Below are 22,470 nucleotides of genomic sequence, written 5' to 3' on the forward strand. Positions count from 1 at the left end.
TTTTTTTTTTTTCGGGGGGACTAATTCCAGTCAGATGAACAAATGACTCAGTTGATTCAGGACAGAGAGCTCAGAGGACACAGAGCTATTGGAAGAGGCCCAGTGCTGGGCTTTACTCACAGTAGTCCTGCTACATCCCTGTTTTAAGACATCAAATCCAGTCAAAATGAAGCACTGATAATTCCCAGTAGCTGTCAACAAAAGTACCAGGTGGCTTGATGTGGCTTTTTGCACCATGCAGCTGATTAACACACACAAATAAGCACAAGCACAGCTAGTTAAAGAGGCTGCTTTTTCACCACTTTTTCCCCAACCTCAGACATTGTGTTGTGTATGTGTGTGTGGGGGTACTAGTGTTGTGTGTATACTGGGTTTGTCTCTCTCTTTTCCTCTTTTTTTTCTTAGCAAACACAATATGTTTTTACACATCGCTGAGAAATGTCAGGTCCCTCTCCCCCCTTGCTACAGATCAATCAAATCCACTATGCTACAGGATGAGAAGGAGGGGTGGTGGGAGACGGCTGGAGGATCAGCGAACAAGGATGCTGTCTTTTACTGGACAAGGTAGAAAAACATTAGATGGAATAAAGATTCACTTCCCGCGGTTTCATCAGTGCCGTAGCAGCAAGTTACTCTGGCCTAACATCATGTACATGCGCAACACAACACATATCCACACACACACAGACACACACAAACTTGAAGGGAAAATTGCAGTCAATGGGGATTTTTTCACGCAGGGCCTGACACAAAGAGCTGGAACATCAAGCGCTGTCCTGACTCTGTGGTCTGGGTGTCCATTATTCTGGCCCTCATGGCTCTGTCTCTCAACCATGGGGAAGCGGCAAACTGTCAACTACTTTGTCCACATTACCCACGTCCCCCAGCTCAGACAGGAGCACTTGGTCACTGTCCCAGAAATCACAGCGCCCCAGTGGCAACACAGGAAAGTTAGACAAATGGAAGGCCAGAGCAAGAAAAGTAGGGCGGCCAGTCATCCTTTACTATGCTTTTTTCTCTCTGTGACGGTGAGACACAGCCAAAGAGGAATTTTATTACTTATTGCAAAGATGTGTCACTGCAGCACTAATGCGTCTCTGCCAAAACGGACAAGCTGAATAATAATAATCAATGATAAGGTTTCTTAAAAAGAGGGAGGATGTTTAGTGCATGATCTGACTCATTGCATTTCCTGTGAAAGCTAACATCGTACCATAATCCATAACCACAGCGACTGAACTCTAAAAGCATGTCAGGGCTGTCTGTCTGCTGGATAACACATTTATCATTCTGCATACTATTAAATATCTGAAGCCAGCAACAGACTTAAAACACTTAATATTAATAGAAGATGTGAACTTATTTATGAAAATGTTTTTAATTTAATAATTTGCCGTTTGATGCTTGTAAAAATGTGAATTCACAGCATTTGCAGGGATGTCATCTTGTATCGCTATTTGGCCCTGCGTGCGCCCTGTTGTGTTTTTCTGCCAGAAAAGAAGGTGTTATAGTAGGATGAGGCAAGCTAACATGGAGCGGAGGAATTAAATTGTCAGGAGTGCTTCATTTTCCTCCTTTCAAAATTAAGTCCGTTTTTCAAATGAGAAAAAGGAAAATTAACGAGAGAACGGAAAATCAAGGCATTTAATTAAACTATTATTCAAAAAGGTGAATTTGGGGTTCACCGCAGGTTATTATTCAGAGTAGTAGTGGGTGGGCTTGATGGCTCATGTTGGTGTTCTATCTATCTATCTATGATCAACGCTGTATTTGCGATGTAGTTGGAGCAGTTTGTGTGTGGGAGTGCGACGGTGGCAGCGGTATCATTTCCTCTTCAACTGAGCAGCTGGTGGTGTTGGTAAGGTAGGAGGACCGTTGACCACTTCAGGTAGACTTCAGCACAAACAGGAAGGAGGCTGTTCCTCAGGTCTTGGCTGGACCAGCAGCCACAGTGAGCCTCCCAGGGGGAGAAAGGAGGATGACAATCTGTCCCTCAGCATGGCCCTTCACCGCCTGCCTCACTGCACTGGCTCTAAGGGAGTGCTGGGCCAGGCGGGACTGGACTGGGCTGGGCTTCAATAGGCAAGGGTGCCTGCGTGTGTGCATGCTGTTCCCTCAACACTGCGGCAGACCAGGCGCAGGACCCAGTGGACAGTCAGCTAGCCAGCCAGCCAGCCAGTCAGCCAATTTGAGAGATGCTGCAGCACTGTGCCGCTACTATATTTTCTCACTGTGCGGGAGTTTACTTGGATGCTCTTTTATTTCCCCCTCCCCCCACAAACACTCTTAGTTACTCACAGAAATGTGATTTATGTGATCACCGTGGAACAGAAAAAAATTGTTGTGCATAGAGAAATATGCTGAGTTACTGTATGGTTGCTTCATTAAAATAGGGTTTGGTCTGCAAGTTTCCAGAGACGCTATCCATTACTTAAAACCCAACACAGCACTGACTGAATTCAGAAAATAGGGTCTAATTCTTTTTAATCAAACTACCTCAGAGTGACCCATAAAACTTGGGCTAGACTTCAAGAAAGGATCGTCTCACTTATTAGTTTAAGTTGCACTGGAGATATTTTAAAAGGGCCAGTTAGTTTGCCAAATGCCCATAAAAATACTTGTATCCTCATCTCTCCCTCTTTTTTCTTCCCCTCATCGCAAACAACGAAGAGAATCACATGCATGTGGACAAACAACCTGGAAATGAACTTGTGTTAGGTTTAGCATTAGCATTTATCAGCGAACTCTGACTCTGTCTTTTGACCCATGACCTTTGGTTCCCCCGATTAATACACTGTGGCTTTATTTGATATCTCCTCAATACCAGCCCAGCTTGTCAGTGGTAAAACAACTGGAGACAGCCCAAGAGGGAGAAGAAAACATGCATCGTGGAGAGGAAAGCGGGAGGGGAAGAAAAACAAGCATCAACTCAAGCAAGACGATGTATTTTCATGCATCCCTGTCTTAAATGTCAAGATTTCTTAACCCTCAGTGACTGCAGTGCTGACACCTCTCCAAGGTTCAACAGAAACCGCATTCATTAATAATTAGCTTAGCTGTGAGGACAGGGAGTGAGAACGAGTGCGAGAGAGAGGGAGAGAGGGAGAGCGAGCCAGCTAAAATTCAAACTTCTGTCCTTTCCCGAGAGAATCGAATTTCACTACAAGTATTTTTTCATTCTTCTTCACTTCTTGTTTTCCTGGTGTGTGTTGGCCAGAATCCCAAAGGCGGCCCAAGAACGAGCATTGCAGACGTCGCATCAGCCTTACTACTCCCTCCCCTCCTTAATCATGGCTCTAATACCCTCCAGATGAATAAACATCTTCATCCCTTCTCTGTTAAAGCCAGAAGGCTCCTCCACTCTCGAATCCAACAAAGGAAGAAAGAACGAAAGAAAGAGAGATACAAATGGAGAGTTGAAGAAGGAGCACAGGAAAAGGATGACAGATGGAAGGGTGGATCAATGTCGGAATGAACCAAACAGCAAAGTAACAAAGCCATGGCAAGATTTTGTGGTTCTTCCCATAATTCGTCTGATCTATCTCCCCCTTGACACAATTATCACAGTCCTTCTAATTATTTTCCTTCTTTAACAGATTTCTAATGGCAGACTGTTTTTTTTTTTTATGATCATCTTTGCAAAGTGAAGGTTTTGAGAGCTGTTGTGCAACCTTGTCGCCTCAGACTGCGTCCACAGACTGCACAGGAAGGGGGAAAGGGGGGGGGGGGAGAATGAGGAGGCGAGGGGAGGTGGTGGGGTGGGAGGTGGTGGGGTGTCTCTGGAGAATGGGCCAGGCCCCAGACCAGCACTTCCCTGGCCCAGTAACTGTGCCAAGATACTCATGACATGTGTGTACAGTATGTGAGCGCAAATGGCAGACAGATTTAGGGGTTTGCTTTGTTTCCCCTTCCATTGTTTTCTGCTGGTATCCAGGCAGCTCGTCATCCTATCTTAATACTAAAAGATGATAAAAATGCACACACAAGACGCCGATACAGGCAAACAAACATGCCAACACCTCACCGAGCGAAGCACGTTCTTCGCTGCCCCTCACCCTCATCTTCATTTGCAGAACAAGGATGGAATATGAGGCCTGAATACAACTAGACAAATGACTACAGGGCATTTTACTTATTCATCCATCACTTCACATTGATTTATTCATGTTTATCTATTTATCAGCTGAAAAAAAAACCACTTTCCCCTAGATTGTTTTGCTAAAAGTTTGCATGCTGACGTACTTAGTGGAAAACTTTCAGGGTCACTGTAGAAAAATCCTTAAAAGAGATTATTGAGGTTCATCTCACCCTTGAATACCATCCCCTCACTCCAACACCTCAACAAATACTTATCTCCCTATTTACATAAAACCAGCGATTCTTGGGTTAGTACCTGTTTACTAAGTAAAAACACCACCTGGGGAGGTTATTTATCTTAGTCTCAGGAGAGGAGCTTGGCATGCCTGCCAAAAAATATCCCCCACATGAATTACCATCAATTCAATACAAGAAAATCAGAGGAAACATCTCAGATGCCCTGTATAATTTTACATATGATTTTTGCATCTGAAGCAACATATGGCGAGTAGATCGACGGTCACAGGCAAATTCTGTGATATCTTAAAAAGGAGAAGAAGAAGAAGAAGAATATATTCGGTCCTTTAATTTTTGTGGATAGTGCGGCCGTTTTGTGACATCCTCTTGGAATCTTCCTATCCTGCTGTAATAACAAGCTGTCCTTCTTACATGTGGCAATCTTAATGTCTATCTGGATGTACAGCTTACTGTGATGAACTCATTTCAAGGAGAGTGAATGTAATAATCCGCCAATATCAGCTCTCACTGACAGCAACATCCATATCAGCTAATTACTTTTCATGAGCGGACATCAGCTGTTATCAGTATATGGAAGGAGCGCACATTACTATTTTACTACTCGCGCGGATGAGCTAGTGTTACAAAACAAGTCCTTAATATAGAAACTGAACACAATGAGATGGTAATAAAACCCGTGTCACTTGCCCACTTCCTTGGCTATTTTAAATAACAAGACCATTTCAAAGAAGGTGACTTTTAATTTCCACGGGTGTCCTGATGACATATACATGGAGCCTTACCTACCTAAAACCAGGACAAATGGGGTATGCCAATAGGTCAGAGTGAAGCTTCTCCCCTAATTTGAAATTTTCTCTGCATTCCTGGGTTAGTGAGGTGACTGTCATCTCTGCAGCTGTTCATTGTCTTAGGGAAGAGCTAGAGTTGGGGGAATATAATCCCACACACTATGCATACAGCAGGGAGAAAATATGGGCACAGAGGTGATGCACGGCCCTCTGGGTAATTTGTAAAACATGAGCCTTGGCACCCGAGTGGCATGCCAAACTTAGGGTCAGCTAAGTCAGTCACAGCAGGATTTTGTTCGTTATTCAAAAAAGTAAGGCACTGGGCACTACTTATTTTTAAATGCATTTCTTTCCTTATTTGCTGCCTATATGAAACTATTTGTTTAATTACTTTTGTGACAGTTAACTGCATTAAGTCAAATCTGCATATAATGTGCAAATCACTAAACCTAATAAGGAAAGCAAACCCAAGATCTTTCTGGTAGTATTTCAGCTTTTATCGCAAAGACGATTAATCACACTTCATGGAAAATGTAGTGACAGTGTTTTGGCTGCAGAATACACAGAGCTAAAAGCCTGTTCATCTCTGCTTTTGTTAGCCTTGACTGCTTGGTTGAGGCCGTTATACACTCACTTCTGGGTTGGGTGGTTTGCTATTAACCTTGTGTTAGCATGTCACGTTTGCAGCGACTTGGAGAGCCTTGATCTTGTGTTTGCTGCAGTAGATAGCTGCTTTTGTCCTGGACACAGTGCGCAAACGAAATTCAAAGCAATGTGCATAACTTAACAACTCAAAAGTCATAAACCGTCCTGCAGTTTTGCCATCGCCATGTTTTCACCCTCTTACCAATTAAGGTGAGGAGATTCTGGTGTAAGTGCACACAAAAAAGCTAATTAGGTTTTATTTCTTTTGCCCTCTACTCGTCATGCAGATAATTGAGGAACTGTAACAAAAGCAAGTTCAGATTTGTTTGATTAGTGATTATCATATGATTACTGAATTAAGTCGCAGTTTTGTGTTACATTACTGTGTCATGAACAAGCTGATGAGATTACAGTAACACATTACATCCGACACTGATCACACATCACATGGGAGACTCCTTGGCACAATTTCCGCCATAGAGCACAGTGGGCAACAGTGTTTTCTCAACATGAAATTCTCCAGGAAATTTCTTGGAATTGAAACTCTAGCAAAGCCTGTTCTTCGTATTTTTAAATTTTTTTTTGAAAACGATTTTTTTGTTTTATCAGCATGTGTCTGCAACTGAAAACAGACAGTCAAACATCATAGTGCCTTTCCTCTATCGATGAAACACCACTCTTTTGTAAAATTAGTTCCCGCAGGAACACAGATTTTAGAATAATAATATCACAGACATAGCGTACATATAATGCCTCAACCCGTACATGTTGCTTCACCAAGAAGTCTTGATTAGGATTCGTCAGACATAACATCCTGCATTCACGGCCTCTGCTTTGCTAGGCCTCAGATAACCTTTATCCTATAGGGTTTAATTAATGTCAGCCAGTCTACTCTGCCTTTCAGAAGGAAACGACTTATTCCTCTGCCCTCATGAAGCCCAAATCCCTCTGTTTCACTGGTGAGGCCGGCTGCCTTGTTTATCCCAACTACAGGTACTGCTCCCTATTAAGGCCAGCACTTGTTACAGGGAAAGGTTGAATTATTTACCAACAGCAGAGGGGGAGGAAGACAGAGGAACTAAGATGCAAGGAGAGAGGCATTTCATACATGGATGAGATTTTTATGTTGTTTTTTTTTTTATAGGTTATGAACATGGCAAGCTTAATGATGCACAGACATTAGATACAGGCTCTGATTAAAAAGGCAGCCGGATTCAGTGAGTAGAAACTATACAGAGATGAGTAAATTGCCCCCAACACTTTGCTCTAAATCTCCTTGATGAAAAATATACTGCACTTTGCACCTTAACGGTAGGCGGAACTTAAAGAATTTGGTCATGTATAAATAGAATAATGTGTTTTGTTAAATAGATAACAGCGATGCTTGTGCACACTCTTCACCCAGGGCAAACTGTCTGCATTCTATCTGCATCTCAGCCTCTGTGCACAATACAACAAAACATACAGAAAACAAAAGGGAACACAGAGGGGGAGAACGAAGAGACAGACCAAACAATAAACTCAACCACAAGAGAGTTTAACTTCGTGTGTGTGTGTGTGTGTGTGTGTGTATTTATGTGTTTGTGAATCAAAGAGGGAGACAGAAAGCAAGAGAAGGACAAGGGAGATGAAGACAAATGCAGAAAGGGAGAGAGACAGAGGGCGGCAGAGAAAACGAAAGACAGAGGGAGAAATCAAATTTGCAAGAACATAACAAAAAGCTGTATCTCTGACAAAAGAGAACACACAAGGGTATTTGTCTAGCTGTCTGCACCAGCAGGATCCTCTGAAAGTTTATTAAACTAGAACCCTTCAAGAGAAGGCAGAGAGTAGTAAACTATACTACTGGGGAGGAAAAGAGAAAGGGAGAGGGAACGAGAGTAAGAGAGGAGGGGGGTGAAAAATGAAGAAAAAAAAAGCTAGCTTTTCAGCCTCTGTCTCTCAGAAATTCTTTTATTTCAGCCATGCATTAAGTAACCTCCCCACTGAGTTCTGCTCCCCTTCCTGGTGTGGATAAAGCCGTCCCTCGGGGGAGCCGCTGGTAATTTCCAGCTTCGCCAGAAACTCAGGTATTAGAAAAGACCGCTTGGGGACCTGCCACAATATACCTTCACAATTTCATACGCTCTGAAAAAGAGGGAGCCCCTCCCTCGCAGCCTACCCCCACCCTCCCAGTAAACCCCCTCGAGGGTCCCCAGTTCAAATTTCTGAAGTGCAGACAACGGGTGTATGTGTGGGGGAGGAGAGCGTGGTGGTGGGGGGCCCGTGGGACAGAGCACCAGCAATAGAAAATCCACTGCATAGAGGAGAAAAAAGCATTTCCTCTCTGGTCTGGCAGGAGTGCCTTTTTTCCCCTGGCTCCCACCAGAGGCTTTTTACAAAACATGTGTTGCTGACATGTTGACAGATTGCTCAGTGAAGTGTTAGGCGCATGCACACGGCTGGCCATTTAGGGGGACATGGCTTCCTACCCAACATCCTCTACCTGAGGCACCATGTTTTATACATCATCCCCCAAAGAAAAAAGGAAACAATAAAAGGTAAGGGAGTTGCTTCCTTTGTGAGCATAGCAGAATATCATAGAGCAGAGAGAGACTGCGTATAATGCTGCCTTAGCTGAACTGCGGTGATGGGGAGGAGCAAAGGAAATGAGAAAAAGGGAGGGAAATGGTTTCAGGCAGGAAAGACAGAGATAAAGCATAGAGGTGGGAAAAAAAGCTCAAGGATGGATGCATGGTATGCTTATGTGCAGCAGGTGAGCTTGTCAAACCAATAAAAAGCCCACAAGACTCCGTCTTTGTCTTCCTGCACTGAAGCTACCAATAGCAGGCAGGAGGATGAAATCTGATCAAAGGCCAGCTTCCAGATCCAACTTCTGCTCCTATCAGGGTATCGACAGCACACGTCTTAATCGCCCTGCGGCTCCAAAAGTGCTGCCGTGGCAACAGGATGGAAATGGGGATCATAATGTATTCATGGTGCTGGCGACCTGGGGGCTGCGGAGCACGCTCTCTGGGGACTGCACTTTACCCAGAGCCAGACGTGTCTGGGCAAAATCACTCTACACAAGACAGCAGCAGAATACTGAAGAGCCATGACAGGATGGAGAAAAGGAGGAAAGAATGCAAGAAAGAGAGGAAGAGAAAGTGACAAAGGAAGAGAAAGACGGAGATGAAGGAGCACAGAAAGTGGTAGAAATAGGAAATGATAATAGAAATCAAAGAAGAAGAAGGGCTGAGGCATTAGAGGTAAACAACACATGCTGAGTGGTGTCAGAGATTACTGTAAAGGAAAGGATGCTCCATTACTATTGTATAAAACTGAAACTTCAGAACACAAAAGACAAAAAGATCTAAGGCTTGAGGACAGGGGGGGGGGGGGGGCTGTGATTGGTGGGAAGGGGCTTGCTGGGATGAGTGGCTCTACCTTGAGAAGCCTGATGCTGCTTGACCAGGTGGGTGGTTGGCTGGGAAATAAATTGCAGAGGAAATTGGTCTAGATTATCAGGGCCACAAAGAGACATGGCCCTTTGGCCATGGGTAAGGCTGGATAAATGGGTGGATGAGTAAATGAACGGAGGGCTAGAAAGCAGGAAGATTGATGGCTGAGCAGATGGATGGTTCAGGTGAACTGAGAATCCAGTTACCCGCCATCCACCATCCCCATCACTGACCACCCCGCCCTCTCCTGAAAAATAACTGCTTACATTAGATTACATTCTGTGTTTTTTTTTAACTAGCTGAATGTAATGCACTCTCCGACTATTTCTATCTTAATGATCTTCCCTCCTCTTCACATACGTGCACACACGAAGCCATACACATTCACAAGCCACACAATACACACGTGCGAGAAAAACACACACCTGCACAAACAAACAAACACAAAGCTATACCCTGACCTGCTTTTCCTCAACAGGAGGGCAGCTACAACAGGCACCATGCCAGGTAAACATCCTCAAGCCTTGTGCACTCACTGCAGAGGGTAAAGCTCAATGCTGGAAACATACTCCAAAATACAAGAAATAGTCAATTATGTTTAGGACTGGAAAGACTTTCTTAGAATATATATATTCCTCTTACAGGCCCTCCTGCTGTATTAAAAACACAAACCACACATACACACACAACCTTTGCTGCATTTTATATCAAGGCTCATTCTGTAACAGAAAGTCATAAGACGTCCCCCTAGAGGTGATGATTCAAATGCATTAAGTCTCCCAAAATGAGAGAATTCACCTGCAGACTGTGGCGTGTCCTTCTGCACTAACTATCCTCCACACGTAGTACACCCTCAGGCATTCAACCTAGGGCCACAGTCAACTCCCCTGTCTCTCTTTCCTCCTTCCCTTTAGCTGACAGGTTCTTCGACTGCTAAGCTCCAACGCGGACTTCTGTGTTTGTGATGACTGTGCAGGGCAATCAAGGGAGTGAAAGAAAGCACTCAAAAAAAGGAATGATGAAGGGTGTGAGCGGGGATACGGGCAAAGAAGAGGTAGAGACAAACAAGGACATCAACAACGTGTTCACACAGAGAGATGACCCCTGGCCATCCCGAGGCATCTGGTTTATCTGGCTGTCTGGGTAAGCCACGCACACACCTAATGACTCCAGACCGGTCTGCGTCCCATAGGTTTTATCCCGGATTACGGATGGGGAATGACAATGGGCTGGTAAACTACTGTGCCGCACGTCTAAGAGCTCATATCAGACAAGGAGCTCTCCATGATGAAAAGACTAGGCTGAGTTTGAAACAAGGTTCAAAGTTACTGGAAACTTGCAGCAGAAGTTTCTGAATTACATGCACAACATGATTAATGTATCCTTTCAAAAACATGTACAATATAGGTTTAAGACGCCTGCATTTTTATTGCCGCTCTATTGCTAATTGGTATGCATCATAAATAGTATAGCACTTCCCAAACTGAAGGTCAGCTACACCTATAACTCTAAATTGTGCATAATCTTGGCAGCCAACATGGAGATGAAGTTTGGACTCTAACCTCCCAATCCCCCACCCCCACCCCTACCCTCATGCTACATGGCACTGCTGAACAGACCTCAATCTACTTCAGCGGTGGAGATTAGTAATCATCTAGGGTCTTCATATTGATGGCCAGGCTCAGCTTGTTTGCATATTTACTGGCCTCAGAGCCCAGTCGCCTGAGGTGAGAAGCAAATTACATTTCTGCTTACCCCCACGCACACAACTCTCTCGCACTCTTTCGATTTCTATCCCTCGTTTTCTCCTCTTTTTTTTCCCAACCTTGTTTCTCTTAACATGCTGATCAGTCATCTTGCGGTAAGCATCCTTGCCTGCCCTGGTTGCATCTGAATAGCAGTCTCATTTGGCTAACATCATCACAGCGTAATCTTGTTGGAGAGAGCAATCAGTTTACTTTGGAATTAGGTATTCCGTTGGCGGGCCCAGAGAGAGGGAAGGCTCATAGGGTTTAAAGGATGCAAACGAAAGCATGCTCTCCAGAATACAGTCTTGAGCCTGATTGGGTGATAACAACCCACACAGGCTCCATGTGAGAGTAATGAATGGCCAATGGGAGGCCTGAATAATAATGCAATTGGATTAAAATCCAATCATAAGATGGTTTTGTCTGTTGACTTTGTTTGTGGGGTATGTTCTACAAACCAAGTTCATGATGAGAAAGATGCATCATGCTTTGACTGGGGGCACATAATGTCCTAATATAAAGATTACCACTCTGTTTACTACGGCCTGATCTCTCTTGGCTGTCAGTCAGTCTTGCAGGATTTTGTTGATGTGATTTCACTGTACACATATTGCATTTATAATGAGCCTGATAACACGGTGGAGTGACAGCACCAGTAGATGTTCTTTGCCGTCTTAAATCAGTGGCTTATTTAGAGAATGGCTGCCACAGGTGGTGAGTTACTATTTAATCAGGGATTTTAATGTCTCGGTTTATCGCGGAGACATGTTCCAAGCTGGCAGCCTTTCGCAGAATCCTACCCACTCCTTGGGAGGTCCTCTCTAAGGAGAGGCTCTCTGATCAAATCGATTGACTCTTCCAGCAGATTGATCAGCCAGGCAGGTTGGAGGTGGAATAGATCAGATAACCTTTACATTCTCAGTTCCCCCCCCCACCCAATCTGTCCACAGCTCTTAACATTAGAAGGACGTCTCTGTGCTACCTGACAGCATGTCTTTACTGTTGAACCATTACATTCTGTTATAGCACATGGTGCTTTCACTGCCAAAGCATAGTCCAGCTGGTGGCCTTGGAGACCTTAAATGACACCCATCGTGCCCATAAAATAACATTTATGAACCTACCTTCCAGTCTGAAAATGGCAATTAGTGCTAAGGAACAAATGTGCTACTTTACACGATATTTGAGAATCCCTGTCCTTGCGGGTGGTTCAACTTCCCATATCCTGAAGTGTAGGAGTGGCTGTTCCACAGAGCCACATAGCAGCCCCCACCCAAACACTGCCCCCTGGCCAACAAAAACAACCCCTGGGAAGGGTAGAGGAGAGGGGGAAATGTTGAGTTGGTGATAGTGTAGCCCCAAAGCTCCTAAACCACAGTGGCTAGCAGGATGCCGTCACAGCTGGCTCCGTTCCTTCCTGTGGGCCCGCTCCACAGAGCTCAGCCTGCAGGGAGACATAAACCTGTCGGACTGGTCACTCTTTCCACCACCCTCCGACTCCCTCCTTCCTTTCCTCCCATTACTGGTGAGTTTGGCAAAAGCCATGTAAGGAAAAAGCCCTATGGGGATCAATGTGCAGTACATTTCCACACAGACATGAGCAAAATCCTAAGACTTTTTTTTTTTTTTTCATTGGGGGAAATTGCAGAAGACGATTCAAAAGCCTGTTTCATTTAGGTGTGCATTGGGGTGAGTGAGGTATACACTGATTGGTGCAACCAGGTCACATCCTCATAACCTGGGGGTAATTATTATTATAGGGAGACATGCCACTGAACAAACGCTATTTGGCATATTTCACATACTAATACAAAAGGATAACTGATAACTGTTATAGTGCCATCTGATTCAAGGTCAATAGATTACTGCAAACTAAAGAAAATGTAATAAATGCATTACTAATGCTCTATAATTTAAAGGAGCATGAAAAAGACAAAACTTTGAACACCTGATTGAAAGATGCAGGTGAGCGAGAGAAAGAGAAATGGGGAAAACTAAGCATTTTACAAAGCATGTGTTTAAAAATGAAACCCTGGATGTCCGTAAAGTTAAAAAAAACATTTTTGCCTTTTCTTTGTGTCTAGTTATGTTTCTCTGTATCTGCTTCATCATTATTCTGGTGAGTAGTCCCACGTTTGAAAGGGAAAAAAAGAAAATCATTTGAATTCTGGGGACCCAGAGGAGAGTGAGCAAAACCCAGAGGTAAGATCCAAGCTCGCTCTCCGTGCCCTTCCGTTGGCTGCCTACCTGGTAAACATCTCCACAAGCTCCTTGCTTTCAAAACACGTCAACCGGTGCCTATGTACTTTAGACTGGCCGGCCAAGCAGGAATTGAGACTTTATTTGTTTTTTACTTTTTCCCGTCTCTCTTCCGAGCCATCGCACATAACCTGTCTGGCATTAATGATGTTGTTAATAAAATACGGCAGGTCTATGGGTGGATTTGCCTGGCAGGCCTGGTGCCTGTCCTTCTCAGAGATAAGCCCACTGCTGGCCTTATCTACCTCCCACAGCCCCACCCAGCAGTGCCGAGCACTGGACACACAACCCGTCAACTCATCATTGGCTAATTACCACCTCTGACTGCCTTACAAAGAAGGCCTGGACTCACATTGCTGCTAAGATTGGCTCTTCCCTACCTTCACTGTCTTTTCTCTACTTCTTTATTATTTTTTCTGACTGTATCCAATCTAAATATTCAGTTTTTTATCTCCTTCTCTTCATACATTTCACATATCCCTCCTAGCGAGGTTACTCCTGCCTCCTCAGCCACCAGTTAAGCACAGAGTCTACGGCAGCATTTTTCAGCTGTCACTTGGAACAGGGAATAATGCGACGGCTTCATTGTGGGTGGTCAGGTAAATCCTCTGTGCACCTTTCACATATGCATCTTGAAAAGTACAAATGTTTATTTTACAGTCTCTTAGTAAGGGCTTAAGCCATTTGTGAGCTGGAGTCAGTTCAATCTCATAGTTTCAGCAGAACAGCCGAAGTCACTTGTGTTACAGAGAGAGAGAGCGGTTTCTTTTATTCAATTGTTTTCCACTTCCACAAGCGTGTGCCAAGGGGGAGGAAAGCGCCGGCTTAACACGCTCTGCAATTCAACACGGCCAGACGCAGTCCTATTAAGATTTAATGTGCCATTCTTCTGCTTGTGCCGCTGAAAAAGACTTGCAGGCTGAGGAAGAGAGTGAACAAAGAGCAGGCAGAGCCAGGGCCAGGGAGAGATACTGAGTGTGAGAGAAACCGAAACAACCGCTTCTTGGGCTGGTCATTGTCTCAGAACTGAAGACAGTAGTTTCAAAGGACCGCTACACAGCAAAAAGGGGAAATAAGAACACTGTCGTTGGTATAGGTTTTCGCTCAGGTGCTTGTAGCTTGTAGTTCTGGGTGAGTGCAGGAGATTATCTCTGTTTTGTCCACATGTCATCTCGGCTTTTGTGGCTACCTACTTAAGAAAGAGGTCAACTGGATGAAGTCCCGGCATGTGTTTAGCCTCCTGGGCGATGAATTATGTGTCGTCTAAAATGCAAAGTGCAGGCACGCAGGTGCTGAGAGGGAGCGTGTGTGCTCGTGCTCGTTAATAAGTGTTTGTGTGTGCACGGATGACTGATTGAACAAGCGAAAACGTGAGAGACACAGAGTGTTAGATAGATGGGGGATGCGGATAAGAGAAAAGCAAAGAGTTGCAGTGCTAGCCATTGTTGTTTATGCCTTAAACCCACAAAGCCGAGCAAAAACACACACAAAAAAACCCTGCAAGTTCCTCTATTCTTATTTTGATGGTTTTTCAGCAGAAAATGCAGCCCTCGTCTGACAAAGACCAATAAATACTTTATACAGTGCATAATATGTGCCGTGTGGAGCACAGGGGAAAGAGAAAGAGGGCGTCCTCACGAGGGCATATGCTTTGAATTCCTAATGACATTCCTGTTAACGTTGCTGGCACTGTTGCACAAAGAGGAAATGCACGGGGACTCTATACCACGGAGTCAACATCTACTTTAATATCTTTTCTACCTCTTTCCCTCCATACCTATTTTTCTTTTCTCTCAGACGCTCACGTAGAACATGCCCCCCTCACAAACACATACACAGGAAAGACTCAAGCCCAATTGTAAGAGCTCACTCTAGCATGAGGTCTCTTTTCAGTGGCTGCGTTGTGCCAGAAGTAGCTATTCTCCCCTGACCGCCTCTCCTCCTTTCAAAGCCTTGTAATCAGTGTGCTGCTCTTTGTACCAGGATGTCGCAAGACACCCCGGCAAAAACACAGCAGAATTTCTGATGAACGGCGGTGGCTCAGAGTTCGGCTAATCAGGTCTTGTCATGTCGCTTTTCTTCTTATGTGAGCCCTTTTGAAGCGAATAAAGTCTTTGCAGTTTGGCACATTCTTCTTGGCAGCCACAAAGCAGCTGTTGGATCAATACACAAAGTTAGTAGAAAAAAAACAGTACAACCAATAGGAGCCTGTTGGAAACAGTTAGTATAAAGCACGGATTGCCAGGAGTCTGTTCATAGTTGAGGGTATTACTGAATGTTTCCATGCTGCTGACCCAAAGGCTTGATGTAAATGAATTCAAACACTTCAAGCAAACATGTTGTGGTTGGGAATAGAAGGGGGGGGACATTGATCAGCAGGTTTAAAAAAGGAATGGTGCCCATTGCAAACAGAGAAAGAGTTTCTATCATATTAGCATGTTCTGCATTGTGAGGAGATGTTATTGTTTTTCAGTGAGTATTAGTGTTTCATTTGTATTTTTCTCATAAATCTGAAATGTGTTTTATTGAAGCTGAGTGCATTTTGCAGTGTCTACAGGGATGAGGAAAAGGGGAAATCTACATAATATAAATCCATATATGGCCCAGTTATCTCTCTCTCTTTCTCTGTTGCACCCACTCTGATTGATTCCTTTATCTGAGGGAAGCAGAAGACATGCTCTGTTTGCTCGCACAGTGGCCGGCAGGAAAGCAGAGAAAGACACTTATTAAAAAGGTCATCTCACAGAGGGTTAAAATAGCAGGGCACAGATCTCTCTGGGGGGAGCAGACATGCCCCTCCTCTAGTGAAGGACACAAGAAAAGGTGTTGCTCAAGGGAGCTGGACCCATAATGAAAGAACGGCCACTAGGCTGACAGCCCATGTGTGCACTAGGCTATTCAAATACCTTCAGAGACGCGGAATTGAAGAATTGACCAAGTAAGGCTGTGTGAAAATGCAATCTTTTGAATTAAACTCTGAGCTAGAGGTGTTATTTTTATTTACAGTGTGGGCTAGTAAACACAAGCTGAAATGAGATGAGAAGCAAGGTATTTCTTTGGCGAGTAGGCCTGAAGGCATGTTTCCTTGCCTACCACTGCAATCTCATACCTGGCATATGAACATCTCTTGTGCCAACTGAGAACAAAAGTCAAACTACACACACACTGTTTCTCTTTCTCCATTAAGGATAGGTAACAATATAAGTGTGCGCAGACAATGCAGCGTGATAGTGAGACAAAGCATTTGTGAAGTGTTTTTGGAAAGTCCTATGGAATAGCTATGCCTCCAGCCTCCTGTCTCTTCCCCAGGGTAGCCTAAAGCCATGTCGGCAGGATGCTGATCCCCACACGGAAACCTGATCCGCAGCCATTCTGGAGCCGAGGGGTGGGGTAAGGGGGGTCTCCCCCCTCAGAGCCTCTCTACTTCTGCCCCAGAGTTAGAGGGGTGCTCTGGGGGAACATTCTTCTAGCCCTGCCCCAGCCAGCCTCCACTCTCAACTCTCTAGAGGAGCATTCTTCCAGCCCTGCCCTAGCCTTCACTGGGATCTCCTGGGGAGCATTCCTGAAGCCCTGCCCCAGCCCAAGACGGGCTCCCTGGGGACACATTCCTGCAGCACTCTCTCTCCCTCTCTTTCACTCTCCACATCTCCCTTCTTCTCCCTTGCTCTCTTTCTCAGGCGCTCGTCTTCCTCTGCAGTCCAGCATTAGTGCGATCAATAGCACCGATCGCATCGGGGACACGAGGCAATCCATACCCATGTGCTCCCTTAGCGCACTGCAGTGGCCACAGCTTAAGTGCATGGGAAGGTGTTATACCTCTGCCAGATGGGGAGAGACAATGGCCGCCATTGATCGCAGTGACATGTAACATCTTTTTCTTTCTCTCTGTCCATCGGGTGTGGTCGACACACAGTTAGAATCTGTTTAGACTTTATTTCACTTGCCTTATCCGACTGCTTTTATAATATGTATTTTTTAAGCTTACTGACTGTATATGGGCTGTCTGTCTTAGGAAACTCACTGTATATGTTTTGATGGGAGGGGAAAAAATGCAGAGTTGTGTCAGCATGCAAATCTTCATACATGGATTGGTTCCAGTCAAGCTTTTGCAATTTGTTAACCAAAAATAAAATATTTGAAATCGTAAAAATGGAGAGTTTAGCAGGTGCTGGTGGTTGATTAGAAAACGGCTCTAATAAAGGATCCATCTGTGAGTAGAGACTTGATGTAAGGCAGATTAATTGGTCATGGATGTCTACATAATGCCACATAGGAAATCTCATATCCCATATTCCAGAGAATGCACAAACACATACTCACAGACACACACACACACATTCAAAGTACTTAGTATGCCATCTAGAAGTTTCTTTTCTCCCACTGTGTTTGAATACTAATAGAGTGTTTCTGCACAATCACAATACCCTAATGGCAATTAGAATCTTTTGTTTGGCTTCCACAGGGGCTCTTATCCAAACTGTGTTTTTTTTTTTTCATCATTGAGCAATTAAGAGTTATTTGTCCATAAGATTGACATTTTTAAAAGACAGGCTTAATTATAGAAAAAAAATATGGCTGAGTCAGTCATGACCACATACTGAAAATGCTGCTGAACATTAAAGACCTGTCCCTGAATCAGAAACACAACTTTATAACATCATTGTTTTCTCAGTGTTGTGCAACAGTATAAGTATAGGAAGAACTTTAATTAAATAAAATCCTTTGTGGGGTTTTTTTTTCTTTTCTTTCTGCATTCCTCAAATTGTCCCCAAACAAAGACTGTCCACACATCTGCAACAACTTGATTGAATTGGGTGTCAGATTGAAGAAAAAAAAGAGTGACAGGAGACTCTGCACTTTCTTTCCCTTAGACCAGTCATTTTTTTTTGTTGGATGACAGTAATGCAGAAGTGAAGAGTGCAGTCAGTTTTCAAACCTTTAGCTGATTGAGTGTCGCTTCTTCTGAATTTAAACACATAGCAGGGCATAAAATCAATTGTGCAATGCACATGTATGCGTTTCTGCTCAAATTAACACAGACAGGAGGGTAAGAGAAGGCATTTTTACATATTGAGTACACAAAAACACAAGACTTGAGGCTGTCTCACAGTTAATGGAAAATCTTTGTAAAACTCATGGGATATCTAACCTATAATTTGTGGTTTGCTGACGGTTGCAAAATATGAAATCAAACTGTGCTTGAATGTAAACAGAAAAGAGACTATTGCTGGGCATACACAAAAGTGCTAGCTGAAACCTTCTAAGAGGGGGCATAACACACGTAAATACTGTTTCTACCAGCTGGGGAAGATTCCTTACAGTCAGAGAGGCGCATGACCCCGACAACTGTGTCTGTCAGCTAGTCAGTAATAACATCCTGCTGCTGAGTGACCCAACAAAAAAAGTTGTGTTAAAAAAAAAACAACAACCTAAGGTTACAATATGAGGTTTATACGACACTTTCTTTCTTTCAAAGTTTCACAATAAAAGCCTTGTTAGGAAGGGTTTCTGTGCACTGAGGTGCTCCAAGACTTTAAATTTGAAATGGATAAAGTAAGCTGTGACATTGAACTTAGAGCACACAACCACAAGGCTTAAAGGACTACCTCTAATAGAGCGCAACAGTGATGTTCTAGAAGCAGGGGTTTCGATTATGAGCCATGGTGTTGTAATGTAGACTTACCATGAGCTACAACACTGTGAAACAACAGTATGTGTTCTTGTAGGAACCACAGGTCTGCATGAAACCCATCTTATTTGCAATGTCACAGAAAAGAACTACCCTACAAAACTGAAAACAGCGACATCTCTAATTGGTTGAGGTTGTTGTTTCCTGCAAATGCTTACTTACCAGCTTACTTTTTATGTTGCTAGTGCAGTTGAGTTTTTTTTTCTGTCTTATGTTTTATATACATTCATTTATATATATACATTATACATACATTCATTTTCTTTTTAAAATTCAATGTGCTATCTATTCCACTTCAATTATCGAGTGGATCTTTAAGCCATAAACTTTCTTGCTTGCAATTTCTCCTCTTGTGTCCATTTACCATCCCTGGGGCATCAATAAAAGAGTCGATTACTGGGTTCAGTGAGAAATATTAAACATATTAAAGAGAAAAATCCTCATGATAACACATGCAATGACTGTCATTAAAGAATTATGACTGGCATTTTTACACACCATGCACTACATGACTTTATTGGACTTTGAGCCCAAATGAAACAGGCTAGTCATCATACTTAAAGACTGAATGCAACTCAATCGTAAACATCTCTGGGCTTTTCTGTTGAATGACAAACAATAGCATCTGTACTACATCTGAAACAGAAATAGGACATTTTAGTTCACTTTATTTTTGACAGTAGAAAGAGACGAGACATGTGCCCAAACACTATGAAATGAGTATCAGATGGTGTTTCTCAATACGGGCCTGTCAGGGCATGTAAAGGAGGACAGCAAGTCCAGGAGAAGCACATGGAAACCTTCAGTTCACATCATTAGTTCTGTCTGCCACCTTGTCAGGGTATTTATAGTCCTATTCATCCATCAACAGGTCAATGACACAGTCTGCCAATGGCATCCTTCTCTTTCAATCCCATAAGGTATTACTACTGCAGCTAGCTCGCACTGGGAGCAGCTGAGGGACTTTCCTGGAGCAAAGATCCATCTCCAGTTGGTGGTCTGGTTACTGTGGGACCTACTAGCTCCATGTTACTAATACTCGGTATTATTGAAACGTTTCGAATTAGTATGGTGCCGTATAAAACCTTACACTGACACATGTAAGGACACGAGGCTCATACTATAAATACATATACTGCTATCTATTTTAATGGGCACGTGTGGGCCTGTTTAGATGTCGTCTCTGATGATATTAACGTACACCACAATATAACTAATGCGCTATGTGTGTGGAGGCCTGTGCTGCTGGATATCTACCAAAGAAACTGGTAGTCTGGTGTTGTGCTCCCCTTGGTGCAGTGTACTAACACACATAGTGTGGCATATTCTCAGATGAAAGCATAGAGTGAGAGTGGGAGAAGAGCTGAGTGGCAGAGTGGAGGGGAGGCTCGGTGGGCTGAACGTTGTTTACCTGTCAGCTGGCATTGATTAATCTTGTGTTCGGTGAGATCGCTCAGCGACTCGAACACCTGCCGGCAGCTGTCGCAGCTGTGCAGCGCGGGCTCCTCGTCCTCCTCCTCTCCCTCTTCTCCTTCCTCTGGAGAGAGCAGCCTCTTCCTTAGATGCCCGGTCTCACCATCCTCCGCCGCCCTCTCGAGGGCGCACTCTGGATCTGCCGAGCCACAGGAAATGACAGCACCACATAGTCAGAGGGGTGACCCACACAGCGAGGTACTACGGCTTCCTCTGGGTGACAATAAAATGGATTTCTAGACTCTGGATTTAATAAAAACAATAATAAAAGCTGTAATAAAAATGCAGGTTCAATTTGGGCCTCTGTAACTCAACCACTCATGCCATAACAGAACTGTTGGGCAGGTGCGGGCGAGAGATATACAGGCGGAGAAGGCGGTACGACGCTCGCACACACAAATCTGACACACACATACAAACACACAAGCACGCACCCTCTGTTATTAGAAATGGTTTTACGTTGTGTTTGCCCTGCTTCACCCAAGCAAAACTTCAGTATATGAAACTAGACTGATGGGAATATGTGTAGTTAATAAATCCTGGATTGCAGTTTTGGCTGGACCAAAGAAATATGAAATTCTGCCAGCGAGTGCTGAATTGCATCAGTCAGCATCTATCAGAGGAGAAAGACCTTGCCATATTACTCAGACATTTAGACCAGAACTGTGGATGTATGTAGCATAGCGCAGGAAGACACACAAAAACTGAGATTGGTGTGTGTTGGGCTGTCGTCACGACACACTTCCCTAAATTATTCAGCTTTGCTCGCAGGCAGCTGCGGGTCGCGCACATCAATATTCTTCAATCCATCTGCAGTTTTGTCTCTCGTTGGCTTTGTGCTGCAGCAGTGCCAGGGGTGGGCAACTTACTACCCTGAATCAGGAGGAACCATCTTTCAAATTACCACTCTAATCTGAAGTTCTTCACGTGATACTAAAGTGTTCTGACAGCAAATCAAACCTCGCATCGCTCACTCGCAGCGTACCACGCATATCTTCATTCTGACACGTAGTTAAGCCAAAGCAGCTTGGAATAGTATCTTATTAATAGGCAGAATGGCCCGCAGCCCTGTCTCTCCTCACATTGCGACCTTTACACTTCACAATACGTCTAATTAAAACACCATACTTACAATCAAACAATCATGCCACCCTGGTTCGGCTTTTGCGGGGTGGAAGAAAAGCCTCTGCACTTCACTGGCAGCCATTTTAAGCCCCACTCCAATAAGTGTTCCTCGGCTTGTCTGGAAACTCCGGAGGGGAACGTTAGGAGTAAGCCTGTTTTTTTCACCCCGCACACAGTTAACAGAGCCTGAGGACAAGGAGTGTGTGGCACCAAAAGCGTGCAGGTGTGGCTGTACTGGCGCTGGGTGCGTGTGCACTGGGGCGGCCATTTTAGGTCCTCTTTCTGTTAGGGTGCTCTTAAACTGTGAAATTCCTTGAGGAAAGGCGGTCGAGAACTCATCAAGGCCACCCAGGGTTTTTTTCTTTCCCCCACTTGCGCCAAGTATTGATGTAACATCACACCCTCCATTGTCCTTCCCTCTTGGCGACTGAGGCTCTCGGAACATGCCCTCTAAAAATATCAGCACTGTGGTCCCCGGTGGGACCATGCAGAACAGAACAGAAGGTGTTTCAAGAAAATGAAAATCCCAACCCAATCCTCACAGATGCAGGCCTTTCTTGCTCTGGGGGGAAACACTTCTGACTGAGGCCAAAAGCCACACAATATAGAGTTATGATTCATCCGCACACAGAGGCACAGAATTCACAATATGCACAGAAATATGAACACTTCATGTGTGTGTGTTTTTTACAGGGTGCCTGTGGAGGAGGTTAAAACTTTCTTTTTTTCCCAAAGGCCTTCATGAATCATTAATTTCTCTAATATTACAGCATGGTCCTGTCAGGGAAAACAACTGATGGCTACATTTAAGCATTTTATGTCTAATCTGAAATAGAAATACATTCCTCTGAGCAGAGCGTGGATGAATTTCACTGGTATTCTCATATTATTTCATAGATCCACAATAACGACCAAATAAAATACATTTTTTTTATGATTACCGGGGAAAAGGATCAGCGTTATGCAGT

The 22,470-nt window shown here is 44.0% G+C and overlaps 1 protein-coding gene across 5 annotated transcripts in view; it reads right to left on the reverse strand.

Annotated features, from left to right (window-relative positions):
• The window catches only part of LOC102197416 (zinc finger protein 521), an 88,816-nt gene that overhangs the window by 53,425 nt on the left and 12,921 nt on the right, over positions 1–22,470 (reverse strand). For all 5 annotated transcript variants that reach the window (XM_013912541.1, XM_013912539.1, XM_013912523.1 and 2 more), the window contains exon 3: positions 20,316–20,516. Coding sequence is in view for 3 of the 5 variants with exons in the window: in XM_013912523.1 (XP_013767977.1) it covers positions 20,316–20,516 (201 nt within the window). In the remaining 2 variants the exon portion in view is untranslated. The remainder of the gene's footprint in view (positions 1–20,315; positions 20,517–22,470) is intronic.

This window comes from Pundamilia nyererei, unplaced genomic scaffold (assembly GCF_000239375.1).
Source record: "Pundamilia nyererei isolate P.nyererei 1_Seehausen unplaced genomic scaffold, PunNye1.0 scaffold00004, whole genome shotgun sequence".
In the NCBI taxonomy this organism is placed as follows: domain Eukaryota; kingdom Metazoa; phylum Chordata; class Actinopteri; order Cichliformes; family Cichlidae; genus Pundamilia; species Pundamilia nyererei.